The sequence below is a fragment of the Sinohyriopsis cumingii genome, chromosome 4, assembly GCF_028554795.1.
Source record: "Sinohyriopsis cumingii isolate HCF-2022 chromosome 4, ASM2855479v2, whole genome shotgun sequence".
Lineage (NCBI taxonomy): Eukaryota > Metazoa > Mollusca > Bivalvia > Unionida > Unionidae > Sinohyriopsis > Sinohyriopsis cumingii.
This window is the reverse complement of record NC_142964.1, coordinates 65,377,024-65,402,468: the sequence shown is the minus strand read 5'-3', so window position 1 is coordinate 65,402,468 and position 25,445 is coordinate 65,377,024. Positions and strand designations below refer to the sequence as shown.

The 25,445-nt window shown below is 34.6% G+C and overlaps 1 protein-coding gene across 1 annotated transcript in view; it reads left to right on the top strand.

Annotated features, from left to right (window-relative positions):
• Nucleotides 1-25,445, top strand: part of LOC149801353 (uncharacterized) — a 115,179-nt gene that overhangs the window by 6,982 nt on the left and 82,752 nt on the right. The window contains exons 4-9 of the mRNA XM_089956791.1: nucleotides 7,123-7,365; nucleotides 9,507-9,821; nucleotides 10,806-11,135; nucleotides 12,805-13,062; nucleotides 14,703-14,765; nucleotides 18,685-18,889. Of these exons, the coding sequence (XP_089812917.1) occupies nucleotides 7,123-7,365; nucleotides 9,507-9,821; nucleotides 10,806-11,135; nucleotides 12,805-13,062; nucleotides 14,703-14,765; nucleotides 18,685-18,889 (1,414 nt within the window). The remainder of the gene's footprint in view (nucleotides 1-7,122; nucleotides 7,366-9,506; nucleotides 9,822-10,805; nucleotides 11,136-12,804; nucleotides 13,063-14,702; nucleotides 14,766-18,684; nucleotides 18,890-25,445) is intronic.

Sequence of the window (25,445 nt, the reverse complement as noted above, 5' to 3'; positions counted from 1 at the left end):
TTTTATTTTCTTTTACAACGTCTTGGGACAAGGTTGTTAAAATTTACATTTCATTTTGACAAAGAGTTTATTATAGCAGTCCGTAAATGATGGATTTCACACTGTACATGTATGATTCAACATAAGCAAGCTTTAAAGGTTCTATAGTCATTTTCAGACTTTTTTAAGTTTAGTGAAAATGTAGCAATTTCTCCTTCTAATACATTCCCCAATCACATTACTTTAGGAATATTAGCCTGCTACCTTACGAATAAATCCAGCTCTACTAAAAGACGAAAATTCGTCTTTCCTTGTCTATGTCAATAGACAAAGGGCAATGACTCTTGCCTATTACCTCCCCTTGATACCATGTGGTGTCACAAATTTTTAGCTTTGCTGCTGTACAGACCACACAGTGTACAGTTTATCCTCTGATAATGCAGCCTTTTTTTGTGTTCCTATTAGCCCATCTAACGTTCATTTTGGATTTTTTGTGTCAATTTATCGATCTATTGTCGGTTGTATGCGTTATTTTGCAATTTCTGCCAATTTTTGAGTGATTTGTCACTTGTCGGGACTTGGTCTTGCATGACCACCATCCCACCACGCTATAGTTAACCTTATACAAGGTCATTACGAGGTAGTGTACCTTTGACTTTATTTGCTTACTCTGTCCATTATGGAGCTCTTGTAACTGAAATTATGAAGTGCTACTTGATAATTGTGCTTAGTTTATTCATATTTCATGCTGTTTTGATAGAATTATGTTTTAATTATTAACTAAGCATGGTGCATAGGTTTATGATGACATTTTTGCTGAACTGTTAGTTAGGTTAGTTACACCAGTGTTTTAGCAACCTAGTAATTTCTTGACATCACTAGTGTTTGCTTTACTTTGTGTTTTTTGTGTTCATTTTAGCATAATGTCAATTTAAATGCAGACTTGGAAGTCTACCATGACACTTGTTTTGTCTATACTATGTATACACTGTTTCTGCTATCATCGTCTGCATAGTGAGTGGAAGTCTGGGTTTCCTTGTTAGGCAGTTGGTCATATGCTGATTTGACAATTTATGCTAGTTGCTAGTTAGTCACACATTAATTTGCTAATTTATGCTTTTTTTCATCTTGTATTGTTTTAGGAGGAATGTTTACTATACTCTTGAAATGTACTTCGTTGTTTGCGATACCACCTCATTGGGGAGAATGCACCAATTATAGGCAGCCCACGAGGCATAAGTCCCCGTTTCATGTCTGAGAATGTCCAGCCAACTGTGATTTATGGGGTACTTAGTGACAGATCCGACCGTCCAACTGTACTTTCAGCGACATGCCCTTTCTATGATGAAGATTTCAGTGAGAAATCTGTCAGTCCAGCCAGGCCTTTGGAGTGGGCAGTACTGGTGATAACCGGACCACCTTCTATACCGCCAGCTTCCAGGCTGACCATTTGCCGTGCAAACCAGCCAACATTGCTGGTAGTGCTGGACATAATATGTTCATTGCTTGTCCTCAAAGGAGAGATAGTGACGTTTTACTGGGGTGGAATTGAGTCTTCATACTACCTGGTATGTTTTCTCTAGCACTGTAAGTAGACCCACTTAAACCTTGTCGCACAGTGCATGCGACAGAACTTCTTCAAATCCATCATCCTTCTCATCTTAATCAGATCCGACCATGGAATGTACTGAAATTAGCTTTCAAACCGCTGTATAGGACAATTTCTTTTTTAGGTGTTGGCTACTTCAGAATGCCCCCCACCCGTATAGTTGCTCTAAAGAATCAGTAGATATCATTGAGGAGGAAGAAATGGACTTTCAGTGACAGACGCCTTCAGAACCCATCAGCATTTGACAAGAATACTACGTATGTTTTAATACGCTTGTCTATGTTTTATGGTGGAGAAATCTGATCCATGCCTATCAGAGCTGGTTTGGGATGTTGTTGCAGACAACTGGCAATAGCCATGCTTGGGAGGTGATGGCCAGGAGTGCTAGGGTCAATTACTAGACCTCCTTAGCATACTATGGCCAATTATTTATCGGGTTCAGCAACTCTACTCTTGATATGACATGTCACATGGATGCATCCATGTCGCTCCTACCTTATCATACCCTTTCTTCTGGACAACCCTGTTCAGGTCAACGTTACTTTGGACAAAGAATAGAGGAAGTTCGGAGGCAGGCAGCACAGTAACTTCCCCTCCACCTCACAGCTCAACCCAAACAGGTGTTTGTAACCACTCAATCCCGTCAGTGTGAAGGGATGTTAAATGGCCTGAAGACAGGGAATCTCCTCAGTCACACATGTACCAACATCGATCTCTAGGAAGCAATCATACAGTGGCAGTATGAAACCAGATTTTGAGCCCACTGGACCTCACCATTTCTGTAGAAGGGGGCGGACTGATCAAGGTCATTCGGATGAGCTTCAGGTTTTGTTCATCAATGATCCCCTTTCCCTTGTTCTCGAATACATCTTCAGATTGGGAGATGGATGCCTTTCTACAACATGAGATACGGTCGCTCATAAAAAATACAAAGGCTATGGAGCTTGTGCAAGATCCACAATAGCCAGTGTTTTACTCAAGGCTGTTTCTTTTTCAGAAAGCAAACAGCAAATTGAGGCCCATCTTCGACTGGAGTCGCTTCACCCAATTCAAGATGGAGATGGTGAGGTCAGTCTGCCTCTCCATCAGATGGGGCGAGTATGCCATCAGTCTCAATCTGACATGCATATTTTCACGTCCCTATCCACTCCGTCTCTCACAAGTTTCTCCGTTTTGCTTACCATGACACTGTCTATCAATTCACCATTCTTCTCTTTGGCATCAACATCAGCGCCCTGTTGCCAGGCTTTACTACCGTCAGTGGCACATGGGAGCCAGAGGAGCGGCCTCTGCACATTAACATCCTCTAAATGAAGACTGTCATCAAGGCCTCTCACTTCTAGGAAAATTGACTGTCAGGCACAATCTTCCTCATGATGCCCAGCAACTCGGTAGTGTGACTTATTTCATCAAACATGGGGTACCAATCACCCAAAATGTGAGTCCTGATTTGGCATTTTCTATGTTGGTGTGACAATCTCCATATCAAAGTACATGTCAGACATATTATCGGCAGACTCAATGTCTTGGCTGATACTCTATCCAGGATAGGGAAAGTCCTTCACATAGAATGATCTCTCCACCCATCGGTCTTCCATCAGATCTGTACCTTTTGGTGACGCCCAATGTTTGATCTTTTAGCAATGAGGTGGACTCACAAGTTGCATACTTCGTCTCTCCAGTTTCAGACCCAGAAGCTTGGGCTGTGGATGCATTGTCGATCATTTGGAAGGGGTTGCAGGGATTTGCCTACCCTCCCATAGTCCTGATACCAAAAATAATCCAGAAGTTACGGGGTCAGAATTGCAAGATGATTCTGATCGCCCTTCAACAATGGGACAAGTCCTGGGTGACCGATCTACTGGATCTAGCGATAGATCTTGCCAGGAATGCCCTGGCCAACCCGAATCTTCTTATGTAACTACGGTCAAGGGTGTTCCATCCATGTGCAGATCCTGTTCTTTTACACACTTGGCTCTTATGAACCTTATGAGACAAACAATATAAACCTTCGATTATGGAGATAATCTGGAGAGTGAGAAGTCCCTCCACTCTGAAGGCTTAACGAGGGGAAGTGTCACGTGTTTAGGGACTGGTGCCAGTTCCATCACATCATCCCTTTGAGTGCCTCAATCCCTCAGCTGGCCAACTTTTCTCTGGCTCTTTGAGGAGAAACAGTTTTCTCAATCGCTACCAAAGGCTACTGCCCAATGATATTGGACACATTCTGGCATTAACATGTTTTTTGGGCGGGATAGAGACCTATCGGATCTTTTAGATAATATTGGTCTTAATTGACCCATAACCCTCAATGGATCCAATCTGGGTTTTAACATGACTTTATTCGAATCCCTTAGAACTACCAGCCTACACTTAGCTAAAGTCACTATCATACAGATCATGTTTACTGACAGCTTTAGCTTCTACATGCAGGGTAAGAGAACTGCATGCCCCTTTATGTTGACCCGAATTTGCTTAAGTTCAGATTGAAAGGTTCATCGGGCTTTATAGCCTCAAATAGGTTACTGTCATTTGGTAGTCAAACAGTCGTCACTTGCTCTCTTCCATAGCTAGGTCAAGGACAGCAGCCATGCAAGATCTTGTTCACGCTAACTAACTTGAAGCGCACAGAGACAGGTTGTGGCATGAGCAAATGCTTCTTCCTTCATATGTGAGCTGGAACACAGGATATCACCCTTCAAGCCCTTTCTTTGGGGCGGAAATGGGTTGCACGCTAGGTGTACTCAGTTGTCTCACCAGATCAGAGTCACTTGCGTCGCTCATTTAACTCACTGCTTTGTAGTTTCAAGCAATGTCTGTTACCCAGAACACAGGTTATCATGCTTCAAGCCTTCAAGCCTTTCTTCTTTGCTGAAGTAGGTCGTACACTTGGTGTATTCTGACATCTTACCCGATCAGAGATGTCTTACATAGATTACTGCTCAGAAGTTTCAAGCAATATCTGCAGCCTTGCATTTGAATGCAGTGTTCCAACTCGAGATATAATAGAAGCTGTTGGCTGTCAGGCAGAGTCAACCTTCTTATGCCTCCATTTCAGAGATTTGGCATCGCAGAGGAAACCTAGACTCTGATGGGTCCAGTGGCAGCAGCACAGACGGCCACCAGACCCAACTGGAACAATCAACACAGTCTCTTAGCTTCGCTTGATTTGCTGGTGAAATTTTGTAGGTTAGAATATTTCAGTGTTAGGGTCACAGGTCAAGTCACCCCAGGTTGTGTTGCTTATGTAGTTAGGAGAACGGGTTATGATTCAGTCATTCTTCCCTCAAAAGATACTCGAGGTAGAGGTCAGATACTCAGCATCAGCTCTTATTGTTACTTATTCTTCTAATTTAATGTGATTGGGGAATGCATTCAAAGGAGAAAGCAAAGTTTTAAGTAAGTTATGTTTCTCCGTGATTACTCACCCAATCACATTACTTAAAAATCCTTCCAACCAACCTGACATGCGAACATCCTCGTTAGTATGTCACTCAGCTAAAAACTGGTGACACCTGGTGGTATCAAGGGGAGGTAATGAACAAGAGATATTGCCATTTGTCTATGGATATAGACAATGAAAGACAAATTTTCATATTTTAGTAGGGTTGGATTCATGAAGTAATATTCCTAATGTAATGTGATTGGGTAAGTATTCTTAATGTAATGTGATTGGGTAAGTATTCTTAATGTAATGTGATTGGGTAAGTATTCTTATTGTAATGTGATTGGGTAAGTATTCTTAATGTAATGTGATTGGGTAAGTATTCTTAATATAATGTGATTATGTAAGTATTCTTGGAGAAACATCATTTACTTAAAATTTGCATTTTTTCATTGTTATATTCTTTTTTAAAACTCTTTTGACTTAAGACATTGTTGAGAAAAACCTTGTAGCACTACCTACTAATAGGCAATTAAAATCTGAAAGGTCTTTGTAGATGACCTTATTAGATTTACAGGCAGTATTTCTTAACATTATGGGCATATTCTGAAGTTCTATTTTTTCAGAGGAAAGCTTGTTAGTACAATTAGCAAATAATACTTGCAATATAGAAATAAAAGCTCAAAAGTCTTGTTTTATTCAGATGTAGATGACCTAATTGGATTTTCAGGCCATTATAACAATAAAAAACTAATTCTTGAACTAATTCTTGAAGTTTTTTTAAAAAGTTTCAATACAAACTCTGTGACTCACGTTAGGAAAAAATTGATGGAGAGAAATTAAATTTTGTATCTTGTTTATACTGTATGCCTAAATGGAAGACCAGAATAAATTTTCATGCCATATATCTTCTCAGTTTTTGTATTTTATTTTTCCAAATACAGATCTATATACATCCAGAAATTGTTCATATTGAATGAAATAAGTCCATAGAAAATATATCCAAGTGAGAAAGGTGGGGGCTTGTCACCGAATTAAATCTGTCAATATGGTCACTATTGGATTATGTGAAAGTCGCCATGAATGTGACATTTTATATATGTTGTATATATTTGCAACATAAAAGACTTTTATCTATTTCGTTGCAAAAGTCTCATTGTGTAACAGTAGAATGTACATGAAAAAGAAATCTTAATCTGAAAGTCAACCTAAACCATTTATTATTTTAACGTCCTTTAAACAATGACTCATGTGCCTTAAAAAGTCTTTTGTACACATAATTTATAAATTTGTTTCTGTACATAATTATTTTCTATCAACATATTTAAGGTAACAGATCTTTCAATTTTATCAATAATGTTAAGACCTGTCGTAATCAGTTTTTTTATATTTATATGTATTTTTATACTGTAACAAATATGTACTTTAAAGTCATGTATATCCTCCAATGGCTATGTGTCAAAACATTATTTAAAGACCGGTAAAGACACAAACTACGAAAGAAAAGTTTCAGTGACCCAATACATGGGATGTTTCTAAGAAGATAGTTGGAAGTAAATATTCTGTTTTAAGCATTTCATATTGGACAATAATTTTTATAAAATCCTGGACACATTCCTAAACATGTTGATCAAGATTTTGCCAAAAACTAATAATTTTGCTAATTTTCTTTAAAAATTGATTATTAGACAGTTTGTGTGCAAAAAGAGATTTTACATCTAAGTGTATGTATTTTAAGGGTAACTTGTAGTTTTGTAGCTCTGCCAATATCTGTCATAGGTTCCGACACTAATTCAGACCTAAGTAAAAACTCAGTGATATTAGCATGCCAATGGTTTTTGTTTTAAAAACCTAATATTCTATGTTCTAGAAGCTTTGCTTTATGAATGGTCAAAGGTATTGTCTTTGATATTGATTATTATCTGTGTTGCATTTTGAAGGGCAGACTTAATACATGTATATGCCAGGCTCATCCTGAGGCATCTCATACATTTTGCTACTGCTGTATCATCGGACAAGATTAGATACAGATCACTAGCAGACATGTCATGTGCTGGATAAAAAGCGTATAAAACCAGATAACATGTGAAAATCATGTTCTAACTTTAGTTTTATTTCTACATCTGCTTCAATATATTTTGCCTTTCAGCTGAAGAAACTGATCAAAAACAATCACAGTTAAGCTCTACCCAAGCAGAAAGAATTGAAAATAGTACTTCAAATCACGATGGAGAATCAGAGAATACCACTGATAGCACTAAGCAAACAGTAGAAAAAACAGATGTAGATGGAGGCAGCAAGAATGGATCCTCAGCTGCACAGGTCCAGTTAAAAAAGAACGATTCTCATACTGAAGCAAATCAGGATACTATTGGAGAAAAAGAAATTGGTGGTAAGTTGGCAAACAAGTATTATATGATGAATTTCATTCACCTGGATAAAAAGGAATAAAGTAATCTAATCATGTCACCATAAATGTTTTGTTTGTCGTTAGTAAAATGATTTGAGTCGTTGCCTCAATTAGACTGTTTGGATTTTACTTCTATGAAGTTATTAATATCAGTTAACAATCATCAGGTATCATAAAGTAAACATGTCTTTGACTTCCAATCTGTCAAAAAGCATTTATTATGAGCACACTTTAAGAACTAGACTGCTATTCATGCTGTCCATCCATCTGTCTGTCCGTCCTTTAACTATTTTCTTTATACGAGATATCTTTCTTGGTAATTCTTGGATTATAACCAAATTTTGTATCTACCTTTATATTAATAAGACCTGAACAGAATTCAAATTCCAGCCTTTCATGTCCTAATTTAGAGCAATTATGGCCCCCGATTTCTCGTCCTCCTAACCTTTTGTTTCCACAGCTTGATTTTACCAGGATTTGTTGGATTCCAACCAGACTTTTTTATACAGCTCTCTATCTATAAAACTTGAATAAGTTTTATTTCCAGCATTTCAAGAGATCATTTACATAAGGTATGGCCCCTGGTTACCCATCCTCAGGACAATGATTTCCATGACATACTTTTAACAAGTTTTATTGGATTTAAACCAAATTTGGTTTGTGATTTTTTTGATGAAACATTGATTGAGGTCAATTTCTAGCGTAACACAGCATCATTCATAAGATTTATCATGTGCGCACACACACACACACACACACACACACACACATTCCATGGTTGCCCACCGTACTAGCTAATTTTGGTTTCATAGGCACAATTTTACACAGGAGTTCAAACAAAATGGTCACGCTTGTTAGAACACTGTTACTGGTTCATGTTCCATTGTTTGTGCCAATGACATACTCTGTATTATTTCAGCACACATCATAATAGTGGTCAGCTTTAAGAAACATAAACGGTTGGTTTCATGATTGTTATGGTTTATTAATTTCCAACAAAACAGGATGAAGAAATGTTGGGTCTGTCATTGTTTACGATTTGGATGAAATATAATAACGACATAAATACATGCCCTTATTAGCAACATGGAATAGAAAGAGGAACATCATTCAATTACCTTCAAATTATTTCTTTTTATTAAACTGTCTGGCAAAGGAACATTAGTGGTTATATTTAGTCCTGTATATTTCTGCAAACATGTTGATCAGGAAGCTATGGCACAGGCTAAGTATGCAAAATGGTTTTGGAAAATACCGCAATCAACTGAAAGGAACATTAACTTGTTTTACTCATAAATAACAAAAATGTACAAAAAACCAGTACAGTAGTCCTCTTTATTACAATACAAAGTTTAAAATGCGTGTCAAACGACAAAGAAAATTGAAATTCATACATGATCATTTGTATTTTGAAACCAAACATCTTAGAAAAGTACATAGTGACTGTAAACTTCTCTGGATATTTTGAGGGGTATATTAAAGCAATAAATCTAAACATTTTTATGGTTATTCTGACTGAAATTTATAACAAATAATAGTGTATAAATTGTCATCAGCAGTCAAGATCTTCTGATCAGGTATCGCCATTTTAGGAAACCCTTAACATTAAATATAATTGTTGATAAAGATTTTCCCTCAAATTGGAAAATAAATTAATGTTTTCTTTGTACACAAGAAAAATTGAAATCTCATCATAATTTTAGATCGAAGAAAAACAATAAATCTATTTATAAGGAACTGGAAGCTTAATTAAGCAGGATACTACTGTATGGTTTGAAAGGAGTGGAATATGCAACTAATTTATTAGAATGTTTCTTATCATTTTGAAAAGTCATCAGGATTGAACCAAATCAATGTGATGAGAATCAATTGCACTACTCAGTGTTCAGCAGCAGTTTTCCTATTATGTCACTGAAAGTAGAAAACATGTATTTACTTGTTTTTTTAAAAAGGTATATATAGGACTTAGATGGATTGAAAACATTTCTGTGAATATGAAGATTTGATTAATATTCAAGATTTATTTGATACAAATGATCATTGGATATGCATAAACTTAATGCTTTCTCAAGAAACAAGGAGTATTACATTGTTTTTATCTAATGTGGTTCATTTAATTTCAGATCTTGCCTCAGGTCTGGATGGTAAATTATCCATTATAAAGCAGTATGCTTTTATAAAATCCAATTTGTCAAGAGAGAGTGGATTGGTAATTGCTAAATGCCTTTGGGAACAAAAGCTTCTCAGTCAAGATGCATTTGACCAGATGGGAAACATATGCTGTGCAAGAAGGCATCCAATTGATATACTACTAAAGAAGGTCGTTCATGGAAACTCAGATGAAGTGTTAGGGGCCTTTTTCAAGAGTCTGAAAGTTGAGTGCCCAGAGATAGCCAGAGCAGTGAAAGAAACCAAAATTACACGTACGGAGAAATTAAGTAAGATAGTGGTTTTTATTTAAGTTACCCATTTTAAAAAACAAATTGCCATCAGAAGTCTTTAATTGATATAGAAAGAGTGCAACGTAAAGAAAAGCACATGCTTATGCCCATGTAAAAATTCAGAATTTACCTCATATAAAGCATATACTCATGTGCATCGAGATTTTCTGCATAATTCTAGTAAGATCATGAAAGAGTGCAAAACTTAATGTTAAACCTAACAAAATCAGTGAGTGTACAAATTGTTACAAATCTATAATTATTCATTTGGTCTGATGATATACTGCAGTACATAGCTTTTCATAGTGACTAATGTAGTCTGAGAATGCTGAATTATCTTTCATTATCCTCTATTTAATAAAATTAAAGTATGCTCACTTTATTTACTTATTTTCCGCTTAAATAATTTCATTATTTGTGGTTAATAGATATGTAGATCTATTATATAGAGATTGCTTGTAAATCCTTGCAAAGAAATGAGTTGTTTTATATGCAGACAGATGCTAAAGAGGGACTAGGTGTATAATAAAGGCTGCACATAGGGAAATGATGGTTATTAACCCTTTCTGTATGAATAACAATAAGATTGAATTTGTAAAATTTACCTTATGATCTATTTGCCATGAAGATTTTTTAAATTAAAAATTTATGAAACTCTTAGGCATGCAAGAGCTTTGAGGATTGAAGGAAAAGAAGAGAATTTCAATCATACAGTACAATGTTAATCATTTGAAATGATCAAGGGAAGGAAATATAATTTTCAGTGCTGGATATGAATAATTTCTTGTAACCTATCATAAACATCCTTGTATATGGCCAATGGATTCAGAAAGGAATAAAGAAAAAAATATTTGCGAAGTGCAGAAGAGCATGATATTTCCAAGGTTATACTAGAAACATTAAAACATAATGAATAGTACTTTCTACTGAAAAAATGTTTTGAAATGACTAAATATCATTATGTACTCTGTCTTGTTAAAGGGTTTATAGAGCTTAAGAGACATGTAATTGGTTCCAAAGAGCTACTTCCAACAACGAATTCCAGCATTGATGATCGTGATATCAAATTTTTCCAATACCATCTGTGTGAATCTGAGGAGGTTGTTGATAATATAGCTGATGTCTTGCTATCTCGCATACACTTAAGTATACTGGATCACTCCATTATAATTGGGTGCCAATCAACTGTAGAAAAGATATCGGCTTTGTTCAGTACACTGCAGTCACGAAGCTTGGATGTTGCATCAGAGCTTCAGGGCTTCTTGAATCCTAAATTGTATCAAGAATGGATACATCATAGAAGAAGAGCAGGTAATGAAATAGGAAAAATGTAATTTGTATTTGGTATTTTAAATTAATTTTGCTTGTGTAATAGTCTCAAACATTTGGATTACTGTGTAAATAGTAACTGATCATGACAAAACTCCAAAACTACTTGCTCTAGGAGTTGTCTAGATTGATATTGGCTTTTAAAAATACATTTTTGAAACATTAAGCCTCTTATAAATAATTTAAGACTTGCAAATTTAAATGAAGGTGTATGCATATAATTTTCAAGACAAAGGTACTCGACTCAGCTCTACTGTTCTTTATTCGGTTATTATAGGATAATTATCCGTCAACAGAGACTAATGTAATCTAGAAAACAGACAGGATAGATATTTGCCTAATTATGACAAAATATTTCCCGACATCATGAGTTCAATGCATTTTATGATAAATATCATCATTACTTCAACACTAAGTAGAATGTCGGCCATATACATGTCTTAAAATCAAATAACCCCATATAGTCTTGTTTGCCTCCATGGGAAAAATCGGTTGCCGTCTACAAATGGTAGAACTGGTCTCTTTATGTCAGTATTTCTCTGTATTACCATGCAGTCTGCACAAGCTTGTTAAAAGATTCCTAAGTATGATAGGAAGAAGTGCCAAATGTTTTGCAATATTTATTATTTCTTATTAGTTCTTGATTTGACAGTCGATGCATTATTCATTAATTCATGATATATATATGTAAAGATATTGTTTATCATTTATATAAAAAAAAAATAATTTTCGATTGCAAAAGGGGTACATACAAGTCCTTTTCTAAATTTTATTCTGGATATATTATTATCATAGTAGTATTTATTTATGTAATCATATAAATACAGCTGTATGATAACCATTTAAATACTACTGCTACTACCCCTAATAATAATATTAATAATGAATGAATGAATGATGATGAATGGAAGTAATGTTTCATGGGCTTTAAAATATCCCTTCTACTTCTATTCTTCCTGGTTTGGTTTGAGTATCCATAGTCTGTGGATCCATTATGGTTCTTCTTTCCTAGTTTCTGGAGTCTGATGGAGGTTGTGGGCAAGTCAAGTTACATCAATATAATCTAAAGTATGAATGCGAGATTAGAAATGCTTTGCCGCCATGCATCTTCCAAATATTCTATCATTAAGTCAGATCTGGAATGGTTTATTCTTTCATTGCATGTATGAATCTTTCCAACATATAAGAAGACATACAGTACGCATGACTCAAAGTATACCCTATGTGTGACTCGACATATACCTGTATGAGTGACTCAACATATACCCTATGTGTGACTCGACATATACCGTACGTGTGACTCAACATAAACCCTACATGTGACTCATTGTCTACTTTGTGTGTAATATTACGACTAGGTATATATAGCCTTTACCCATATATGTGCTGGAATTTCATAACACGCATATATTTTTGATGTACCTGAGAGAATGTAACTACATTTATAGTTAGTCAACTAACTTTCTACTATTTTATGGTGCACAGTGTTGAAATAGATTAAGGGATATAACTGTATGCAACTTGATTATTTACTGAGATGAGTGGATGTAATTTTATCAATATGATATCTGAACTACCACACTATTTCAAGAACACAACATTTATTAAATTCTTTTTATTGCATTTTCTAATACACAGTTTTAACATACAGGTCGATGGGCATCTGTTCTTCGTTGGATATGTTCATCTAAGAGTGTGATGAATTCCATTTTTGAATATGAGGAAATAGAATTCGATGAAGCAGAAATTGGCTCCATTATTTTGAAATTTCATGCTGGAAAGAATTTTTCAGTAAATTTACTGAATCCAGAGTCATTGAAGAGGAATATAAGAATTCTTTTGAAGAGATTGTTTCTTGAACATGAAACTGCACATGTAACTGTCTACATTGAGTCTCCTGGAAAAAAGGGTATGCTTATACAGAATTTGGAAATATATAGGACATTAGCTCTACAATATATAATACATGCATGGCAGCTGTTGTTAACACCATTTTTCAGCGCATGATAGGCTATACATTGCAAGGAGTAAAGCAGGTGGTGGAAGAAACCAGGAAAATCCCCGGTAAGAACCACCATCGCATCCACATTGGCCGAGGCTGAGACTCGAACCCACGCAGATATAGGTGGGATGACAGTGATTGGTAAAGGCGAGCACTTTAGACAACTCCACCACCCGGGACCCCAGAAATAATTGATATCAATATATCAATGCAATAAACTGACAAAGAACAGTGCAAAACTAGTTTCTGAATAGTCAGAGTGCTTTTGACTTTAAATTGGTCTTTTTCAAAGGCAAATACAAAACACAGACTTGACAAACATAATACACAAAAAAGCATTGAGACAATTTTTACTAGTTGGCTTTGACTTGATGCTGATGCTGAAACATATTTTACATTTGACGTAGAAATCGATGAGCCCTTTTTTTTATATAGCAGTTTTACACTATTGAATTCTTGAAATTAAAATGAAATTAAAATGTGCTGGCTAAAAAATATGAATTTATTTTTGTGTGGCATTTTTGTCTTCTAGTATTCTTGGTTTAAACAGCTTGGTTTCAGTGTTCTAAGGTGGGGAATCCTGTAAGATTCCTTTTCTTCCTGGTTTCGGAACTCCTGTTGTAGTTGTGAGCAATTGCATTAAGTGTTTCAGCACTGAATGTGTGGCCATGGGAGGAGAAGTGTCCTGTAATGGGACTTCTATAAAACTTCTTTGTCATGCAATCAGATCTGTGAAGATTGATCCTTTTGCGTAACTTTTCAGTTTCTCTGAATATTGTAGGCTACAGTTCTTACATGTGATGAGGTAAATTACATTCTCTGTTTTGCACATTCTGTTTGGACCATTTAAATTCAGTTTTTCGCTAATTGCTGTGCTAGAAAATGTGCTGGTCTCTATCATATGTTTACAGATTTTGCACTTGTTATCGCCTCAGGGGCCAGATTTACAACGGTGGTCTTGGTTAGTGATTGCCATTAGCTTTGCCCTGACTAGGAGGGGTTTGAGGGTTTTTGGTCTCCGGAAGGCTACTGTTGGTTTGTTCAGGAGGATTAACTTTAGTGTGCCATATGATTCCACTATGGGCCAGTGTTTCCCTATGATTTTACCTACTTAGGGGTTGTCTGGATGGTTGGTCAGGATAAATGGTATGGGATCAACCTTTACCTTCTCTCTATATATTGTAGTAGGTCATTACAGTTCGTTTGTTTAGACCTGAAAGACATCCTAGTCAGGGTGAAGCTAAGGCATCTATGCATAGGAGGCATATATTGACAAAAAGTACTTGTGAGTTTTTAATTTGCCATGCCTTGAGAGACCATATTAAGCCTTCTGAGATGACAAACATATATACAGTTTAAACTTAGAAGACAAATTTTAACGATGGTGCAGTATTAAATTTTGTTTTGTAAAAAGTGAACAATGTTGACAAGAATAAAGATAACCAGCAGTTCTTGTTCCAAATTTAAAATTTAAACAAATTCTAATTTTGTATTGCATATAGAACTATGACAGTGGAATAGACAAAAGAAAGCTGTTTCTTTTACAGGGCAAGAAGATATCCATATCTACATAAATTTTGATACCATCAACATGCCTATCGAAACAGAAGGCAAGTGACATTTTTTATATTTCTTACCAAAATACAGTCTGATCTTTTCATTTTTGAACTCCTGCTTCATATGTGATTTTGAAGAAAAAAAATTAAATACATGCATTGATGAGTATATGGGTGTCTTGTGCTAGCATGAACTCTTTTAATTTTGCTGAATCCTTAATTGTGACTGGTCATAAGAGGTGTGTTAAGCTCCATTTTATAAAAACTGCTAAGCAATATTTGGACTAAAAACTATAAATGTTTGTTTTTGCAATTTTTAAGAGTAAGTATTACACTTCTGTTTTGTACAAATTGATTATATCAAACAAATCTTCACCTTAACTGCATGGATATATTCCACATATGATCTTTACCCCAATTTCTGATTTTCAGCTTGCGACTATTTTCTCCCTAAAATTATAAAGAATGTGCAATCATGTTTTTACCATAATCAAAATTTAGGGATATACAGTTAAGCTTGCACTATTTATGACTGATTCTTTTGTGTTATTGATATCATGGAGGATAATATTATCAATTACTTTAGAATTCTTTTGCTGATCATTTGAAGTATTAACATCTTTGCACTTTTTGAAAATAACATTGGGAAAATGAAAGGACTCAATGGATATCCATCTTTCTCACCCATGAGAGAGAGAAATCTAGCTGTTTTGCTAACCTTATTTTTCTTATCTCAGTCTAGTCATCTCAGACCAGTCGTCTCTTAAAAAAAGAAACCCTTGTTATCTTCTGCTGTGCCTAACGTAGTTGTTCTAAAATCAAACAACAAGAACAACAGATATATAATATAAATGTATTAACTTAAGTTAAATCCATCTTTGAGAACACACCATACAAAAACATTTTGAGAGAGACAAAGACACACACACATACAGTGTCAAACTTTTTGGTATTATGTTAGTTCGTTCCACACAGCATGGTTAGTTTTATTCCATATGCAGGCCTAGCTCAATACATTTTCAGGTTAGCATCATTAAATGTAGCTAAAGCTACATAACTAGTTTTAGATACTTCATGTGAAACAAATTATATACTGTTAGCTACATTTAATGATGCTGACCTGAAAAATGACTGCTACAGATAGGATAAAATTCTCAATGCTGTGTGAAATGAACTATGACAGAAAACACTGATCCATGCGCATGGACTATAGACCTATACACTTCACAGCCTCCCAACACTCTTAACAACTACAGAAAACTTAGTAACAGCCAGAAGATGTGTTATGTCAAACATCTTATGTTACTTGTTTAGGCTCGAATAAACAGTAACACAAGAAAGAGTGAAAACAACAAGTTTTGAAAAATATAATAAATAATTTATTTCCCTGGAAAAATTCTGTAAAAAAATGAAAATATATGAGCTTATGGTTTCCAGAATTGAATCCCCAAAAAATCCAATTATAAACCACTAATAAAAGTTTTAAAGTCCTAATATTGAAATGTTCTAATGATTCCAAGTTCAAGTCCCGATGAAGAATCCAAGATGGAAGGTGATGACATATGCTGTAGCCTGTACTGTGTTGAAATCTACAGTTCCTTGTACAAACCCAATAATTTATCCTCCGGTTTTGGAAATCCAAATAAAATTTTCAAGAAATGTCCTTGCTGAAGAATTCTGTATGAATATAATAATATTTCCAGAGAAATGAATTAATCATTTAGAGTCCAAGTAATCTGAAGAAAAATTAACATGTAACTAAAAAACTCAAAAGTTGGTCACAACAGAAGAAAACTTGACATCAAGTGTTTAAAAGAATGGACTCTCTGAGATCGATCTCTCTAAACATCACTATTAATACTAAGTATTTTGCAATTTCGGAAATGCCTAATAGTGAAATAGAGGATTACGTGATCATGTTTACACGTAAAAGTCACATAGCTCCTGTATGTCCTTGATAAGAACCAATCATTTTATTCTCAGAAAAAGTTGTTTAGTTGACCCTCAAGGCCAGGAACTAAGTCAAAAATAGAAAAAAGTGTTTCTGTTATTAGGTATCTAAGGAAAACTTAGGTAAAACTGAATTTTCTGGGAAATATCAAATTCCTAGTAAACAAAATTGCATTATATTGACATGTAAAGAAAATAAAAAGATTCCAAAACCCAAGAACAATCAAATTAAATTAAAAAAAATATAAATTATATCAAATATGTTAACAAACATGCTTTATTCTAATTTTGTTAAGCATCTCCTTTGTGCCTCAGTTCAATAAAAAATATACCTATAATATTTAATGATAAATAATGAACTTACCAGCCAGAAGAAATGATTTATTCATCAACACATTAATCCATAAGCAAATTTCATGGTAGCACTTGCCACATTTCCAAGACAGAAAAATAAATTTTTAAAGAATCCATGAACTTGAAAGTTTTGCACATGGTTATCTGCTAGGGTCCATATTTGGAGAGTGTTTTATACACGGGGGTAATTTGACAATCAATATTAAGGACAACACAAGTATGTCTCAAACAGTTTCACCTCCTACAAAGAAAAGAAGAGTTATATATGATAGGGACACAGATCACTAATTACCTATGAATAACCCAAGCATGGACACTCACGCTACATCTAACTTTTTGTTATAATAATAGCCTATTCTACTACAACAGAAGCGTGGGCCCAGTATCGTTTCATTATTTACAAAATAATTTTCTAAATTGGAACTGATGAAAATTAAACATTTTCTTGTAATAAATATTAATTATTTATTGTTAATTTCATATAACATCCATATATTATTGTGATAATACCTCAATACTATGCAACATTTTATGTTTGTTTTTTTGGCTTGCGCATAAAAACTGTACTTCAGATGACACGGTCACGCCACAGTTTTCGTAATCATATTTATATTAATGCACCACATGTAATCATTTGTGCGTGAACTATATTGCAAAAGTGAGATGTCTTTTTTACTTTAAAGGAAATTATTGGGTGAGAAAAAGAATCTATGTTGGGTTTTGGACAGAGACAAGGAAATCCCAGTTGTGGTGTTACCTGATATGTCTCCCCCCTCGTCAAGCCTTGTGGGGAGACAAATAATGTAACCCCTTGACTGTGACTTTCTTGTCTCGGTCCATACCCCAAATTAGATTCTATATGTATGACCTGTTTATTGACCTTTTAATGACTCACGAAATTAGTTTTATTATCGACATAAACTAAAAGCTAAATAATAAATAATTCTTTTACAAAATCACATATGATTGCCTTGATTTTTCTACAGATTTATTAATTGTAGTCTTGTCTTTTCATTAAAAAAAAATGTGGTTTTAGTAGTCATTGCCACACAGGTACATTACTTCAACTACAATGGCTGCTTCCTCTGATCATTGTATTGAAAGGAATTGTATAACTGTAAAGCAGTGTTACCAGCTTGCATTAAGCACATGATTACTTATCTTACATTCATAAGATGTGTTATTTCTGGATTTTAATACTTTATGGATCATCATGTCTTGGACAAGATACATGGATTACTCAGATCATTGTGAAAAAATGCTGCTTTAGAAGCAGGGTAGTCTCTGATTTGGACTGTTCTGTATGTATGCACATCCATTTGTGATCAATAAATCAACATATAATGATAATAAGAAACAAAATAATGTACATGATATGAAAATATCCAAAGATAAACATGCCAGAATTAATTTATTTAACTCTACTTATGTTATTCCCCAACATTATTCCCCACAGTTCTTGGTTATGTTTATGTTGCTTGTATTTACTGGCATGTAAAGGTATGCACAAACTCTAGATTTAATATTTCTTAGTTTGAGCAGGAATCAGATTTTGATGACTATACATACCTAAATGGAATTAAAATTATGTCACTAATTAAAGTAAAAACAAATCCACATCCCTTTTACAAATGTCACTCATAGAAACTTTTTATTTTTCTGCTTTTAGATCACCAAGCTGAGATGAGAATTAGAAACAGAAATATCATGTCAGAGGAAATGAACCCTGCACGATTGAAGCAATGGATGTTTGATCAACCTTGCATACAAAAGATCCACAGGGATATGTTGGAAAGCAAACTTAGAGAACATTGGCATTCTAGAAAAGAAGAGATGACAGTACTTCTAGATATAATTTATGGACTTGAAAATGGGTAAGGAAGACTTTTTGATTTTAAAATAAAAGCTTCACAATCAGCTTAATAATGTCAAATTTCTTACAGTGCGATGTTCCGTAAGTTTAGTTACAGAAAATACATAAGAAGTATGTGGCAAATGATTATCAACCTCTTACATTTTTGGTATATGTTTTCCAAAGAGGTAACAAGATGTCAGAAGTATAAGATTTTTTAAGATGCCACTTAACTTGTCCATAAAAGTGTCAAATGATTTGAATTATAACATGCATAATGTTAGGTAGTTCGAAAATGACTAACAGGTCTGTGTAAAGTATGGAAGGGGAACGCTATCCTACAAAAATAAGAATCATTAATTATTGTCTCTGAATATTTGTGATTTTGCAACCTTGCAAATGTCTCTTCTCTGCATGATTTACTCATGTAAGTAAAACCTCTTACCAACCATCAGAGACTTGCTTCCCATCCTCCTGATGGCGACCCTCCTGTGGCTATTTCCGAAAAACGGTTTGGTAATGCAAGTTGTTTCGGAGGAGCTTCAGATCTCGTTTATCCATCCACCCTAATTTAACCCCTCCCCTTCATTGCAGAGATCCCAAGTGATCCTGCAAATCCAGATTGTTTACAAAAGGAGATAGAACCTTTACTCATAAAGAGGTTGGTGGAGGTAATCCGAAAACCAGATTTCCCAGGGTTTATATTCCAGACTCTTTCTGGTTACGAACAGGATACTGAGGGAACTGACGTAGACCTGAACAGACTCAGTTAATCTATTACTGTCTGGAAATTCAAGATGGAGATGGCAAGGTTCATCGCCTCGCCTTTTTGTGGCACAGGACATTGACGTCTAAGGATGTCCAATCTAGAGCAATCACTGATCGTGCGCTAATAATAGCAGGGAGATAGCATATGTAATAGCCTCGAAGATCATGGATCTGCATCACTTTAACAGAACATCAGTGAAATAAATATTAAAACAGACTTGTTTACCCAGGAAAGACTTTTGTCAGCAGTGGACTTTGATGTAAACAGTACGGTGGCTGTTAAGTAGTTGCAGTCTTGCAGCTGTCTCATAGCCAGTTGCTGCTGATTACCATATATATATATATATATATATATATATATATATATATATATATATATATATATGTTATAGTCTGAATTAAAATAAAGTTGATATGGGCTTTTTGTGGAAGTGTAGAATTAATTTTCTGCAGGAATACAACACACGTTGATATGAAAGTGCTCTGACACTATCACATGTTGGTATTCAAGTGCTATGACATGGCCATCCCATTCAGTAACAGCTTCAAGATCCACTAAATCAAGCTTAAACTAATGGCCAAGTGTATCTATGAGTCTGTCATCTAAAGAACTTTTTCTTATATTGCGGGATACATTGTATCAAGAGTGAGAATTGTACTTGCATGAAAGGGACTAACCATTCATTTTTTGTGGGTGTCATATATTGATACCGAGGTATTCTTTTCTTTTTTTATAATAAAAAGGACAATACTCTTCTTATGCTACAAAATTCATTTTGCTTTACTTCTCTCTCTCTCTCAACAATCAAGTTAAAAAGGAAATGGAAGAAAGAGAGAGAGATCCATTTCTTAATTAACCCATTCCTATGACAGCAATGTGAAATGTATGTGACTTGGGAAACTAACTTCCACGACCTTTGTTCAGTTGCTGTACTTTCCCCCTTTGGTGGAAATCTTTCTCATTTTTTCATCATGATTTTTGTTTTGTTCCTTTTTTACAGACTCTGAGTTAGTTTCAGATGAAGGCCAGTGAACATATACAACTTGTTCTTTTGGTTTTTTTTACTCAACTGTTTAACAATGTTAACATTGTTGCTGAAAAATCTATTTTATTTCAAATATTTGTGGTAGGTTGCAATTAATAATTATCATTGAAAACCTCACAAATCTTGCTGTCATTTATAATCAGTGAGAAATAATTGTTAATTAATTTTCGGTAACAGTTACTTTCAGGCCTGTCAGATCTACATCTACACTAAAAAGAATACCTGACAACCAATGTCACTATCATATAATATGTGTACTGGACACAAAAACTCCCATCCATCATTGCAAAATCGCATCTCGGTGTTCATACTGCTGTTTATATCTACCACACTTGGCGGTAAAGATCAAAGAGCTCACTTCGTAACACAGCGGAATTTCTCAGCGGATGTTTCATACCATATATAACTAAAAATAGTACACTACTCTATTGTGCAGAGAGAAGACCCAAACAAATGGCTGTCATAATATTGCCCTACCTGGTGATATTACATTAAAATCATTCAGATGTAGACACTAGAACATTACAGAATTAAATATGTGTATTTGGTAGGCCATTGACAGTTGTGCTCAGACTTGCTGAACATCAGAAGATGCATTACAAATAAGATTTTAAAACAACTTGAGTTGTAAAGAAAGTTAAGCTAAAACTGTAAGTGCTGTCATATATTAAAGAACACAGTTATTATAAAAGCTATTAAAGGAAATCAAAGACATAATATAACTGATACTATTGATTATCATTCAGTTAATAGATAGTAAAGGAAAGTTAAGACATACATAAGATTTAGTAATGAAGCTGGCAAAATAACATTTTATGTAGTATGAGTCTAGAAATAACCCTAAAAGTCATTCATCCATGAATGAAATCCTAACTTTTTTTAACAGTATTTTTTATTTTGAAAGAAAAATTTATGTTTCATTTTACATGAAATGATGAAAAAGTAGTAGCCCACTGTAGTCGATGACAAACCTGCATATGGATTTTACATCTGTCACATGCATAGACTTGTATTCCTCAAATTTATTCTTGCAAGCAATAGCAATTGCTTATAGATGGGTTTATTTAAACATCTGTAAGACATCTGCCTTTCAGCAATTTTCAGATGAGAAAACTAGTTTCCCATTAGTTTGACTACACTGCAGAAACAGTATTTCTTGTACACTAAACCATGGGAAATATAATTGTTCTATTCTTTCACCCTTTTTCTCAACATTATGATAATTAGTATTTTATCTTCATAATTATGACAGCTTTATAATATTAAGTTCTTTGAAAAATGAATGCTGTATTTAGTTGGATAAAAGATTCTGCCAACAATATGATTTTAAAGTCTATTAAACCTTTCTAACACTAACATTATTTTTTGGTTGCTATGGCAACTAAAGTAAATCTATAATTATTTATCATTTTCAATATGATTAGTATTGGCTCCTTATCAATGAATTATAAATGAATAGAATTATATTTTATATGGAGAAAATCTGTGAATAATAACTTCATAAATATTTCATCTAAATATTGTAACATACTGAAATGTAGAGACATAGTTGAAAGTCAAGTTTTAATTATCTAGCATAGGCCTAACAGTAATGAACTGAGAATATGTAATATGTAGAAAAAAATTAACTGTCCATGTACACATTCAGAATAAATATATTTGATGGAAAAGTATATATTATATTTAATTTTATTGTCAAAAATGTCTTTTCCACTCTTTTTCTTTATTTGGTTGCTATGGTAACCATGAACACACACTAGTTTCACTGACCTTTTTTGTGTTAGCAATCTGCATGCATATATACGTCACTTTGTACAATTTCACAGCAATCAGATTATAAATAATAGTTCTGAAGCTATTATATGGATTTGGCCCAAAAAGTATGTATTGTTCTGAAACAATTCAGCATGCACAGATGGGGCACTTAGAAACAAATCAGCACTGGTTTCAAGGTCAAGCAAAACAACACAGCACTACAGTGTTAAATCAGTGTGGTCTGAATTCTCACATGATTAGGTACTACACATGAAGATTTCAGCTCATGCAATACGGACAGTTTCCATTTACATGGCCTTCGAATGTAATGGGTCTAATCAATATGTATTTGAGTCAATGGACTGCCACTCCCTGTTTACTTTCTCCAGAGTTTATTTGTGTGACATTGAGTCGTAAAGAAGAAAGTTGAATCTCGTCTGGCCCAGACTGTTACCACGCGTCATTCATGAAAGCACAACCTCACCACGGCCCATGATCTTACAGCTTTTGCTGTATTCACCTGTAAAACGTCAGAATGTGAGGCAATAACCAAGTGCGGGATTCCAGAGGAAATTACCTCTCTCATGCATAAAGATATGGTCTTCATATGTGCTAAAATCATGTTAGGACAAGTTCATTCTTCAGCAGAACAATCATCATGCTCCTACAGAGTGATGCAAGTAAAGGTTGGATGCTCCAACAGTTCCTCTGTGTCTTATTTAATCTTATAATGCTAATGCGATGTATTTGACGGATTACATTACTACAAATCTCTCTGTCTCTTCCCCGAAGTATGAGCATCATGTTAAAGGTTTTGTTTAAGCCTAAACTGGTTATATCTGGGTTACTGGTGACCGTGAACAAAGGGATTTAACCTGCAAGAGTTAGGTCCCTTTGTGTAGATGATATATAGATGGAAAGACGTTTTTTTCTTCTGTCAGGGATAGCTGGATTCAGAAGTAGCAGAGTACTAAAAACCACCATATTTACTGATCCCATTTTTCTCATGCATATGTGCAGTTTTGACAATGATAAGACAATGACGATAACTCTGTAAAATTAAATCCATGAGTTTGCAGATTCATTGCTAATACGAAAAGGCTGAATACAAATTTGGTAGCTGCAGCATCAGCTCATTCTATAAAATGCAGACAATTTACAAGGTAAAGAAGCTATCAGAAATATAATGACTTGAAACAAATAGTGAAAGTTATGACCAAGTACATAATATAAATCCTACATGCCATTACATAACAAAACATTTTAATAAATTAAAAGTAACCTCAATGTTATATTTAAACCAAGTGTTACAATATCCTAAATCGTTGTTTTGTAAGTTTTCAGTCGCGAATCTATCTGGTTGATATGTAAACCCTGCATTTGTATGGTGGGAAAACTATACAGTTTTATCTCAAACAGCTACTTCTATCATGGATGTCTTCACACTGGGGAATTTATTTCATAGTAGTGTCTTCATACACTGCATAATGCAATGTGTTTATTACTTCTTGGTTACCATTTATCATAATAGCAATTATTTTATGCATTTGATTTAATCCCAAAAAATTTTTCCAGGTTCACATAATAAAACCAGTAGATACACGTGCATGCATGTATCTACAGTGTAACATTATTGCCTGGGGGCTCCATTAATCTCAAAAGTTCAAATCTGAACAAAATGTTGGGGAAGATATTTTTAACGAAAATATTGATTAAATAATCTGGAAATGTGCATTTCAGGTCGATACAAATTGTTGTATATAACATATATGTGGTAATCAAAGAATGCTAAGATGACAAAAATTATAGCAGTGGCAAATAGCCAGTGAAAATCAGCTTGAATGTTAAATTAATACTAATTTACATAATTTCTAGTTAAATTAATCATAATTCTACCACCAATCTTGCACAGAAAATTGATTTAGTGGTTACCTCAACTTGTTCATGTAAAGTACTGGAGTGGTATTGGGTTTCAAGAATCAAATCAAGTTCAAAAACAAACTGGTTTATGTTTTAGAATTAAATAGTAGCTGTGTTCTTGGACAGTCCGGAAGATGGTGACAATAGTGTCACTTGTGGGTTGGATGCGACACAGTATATGGTTTTGTAGCAACATGGTGTGTCATTGTATCGTGTAATTTATTCATAGAAATAAGACATATACTACACAATGGATGGAAAAGTTTTGATTTAAGTGATAAATGTAATTCGAAGATGCCATTCGGAATACTGACTTTTCAGTGGATCGCAGACGACTTTGTTGATGACGGCCCATTGACAGAATCATCTGTACTCAGATCAGAATTATTTTTCCTATACAGTCTTTACATTTGTTTCTCAGTACTGATTTTTCAGCTGTGTACAAATCCTTATAAATCATATGTTACTCTAAACTACCTTCAAAGATGCACTCACAGTGAAGTTCTTGTTATAGGTTATCCAGCATATGTTTGAGAGGCTGGACTGTAGACAAAGCAACCTGCAGTGGGTCACAGATTTCAATTCTGAATCAGTATCATTGCATCATTACTCACTGTGCACTGTGGCCATAAATACACACAGACAACCAAACCGTAGTGATCATGTTCTAAAGAACAAACAATTACCTCTAAATCCATATCAAGAATGCCTAGATTTATTTCTTGCAATTGCCTAAATTAGAGAGAAAATGATCTAAAAATAGGCTCGGACTACAGTCGTGGGTACTGAACCGGAAGTAATAATTGTAACCTGAGCCCATTAGGCGTAATTACAAGGGAGGTAACTTTAAGCACCTTTCAGAAAATGTTGTTGCTTTGGGTTTAATGCCATTTTGCAGCTAACAATATGCTATATAAGGTGGCCAGTATAACTAGTTGAGGAAGAACCCGAAAAAATCCCAGTTATAACCATCAACCCATGACAAGCTATTGGCCTTTTGGAAAATAACATTGGAGTCCACAATATGTCTATATTTGGAACATACCATGTACTCACATGATAACATCTTGCATGGAATTATTAGTATTT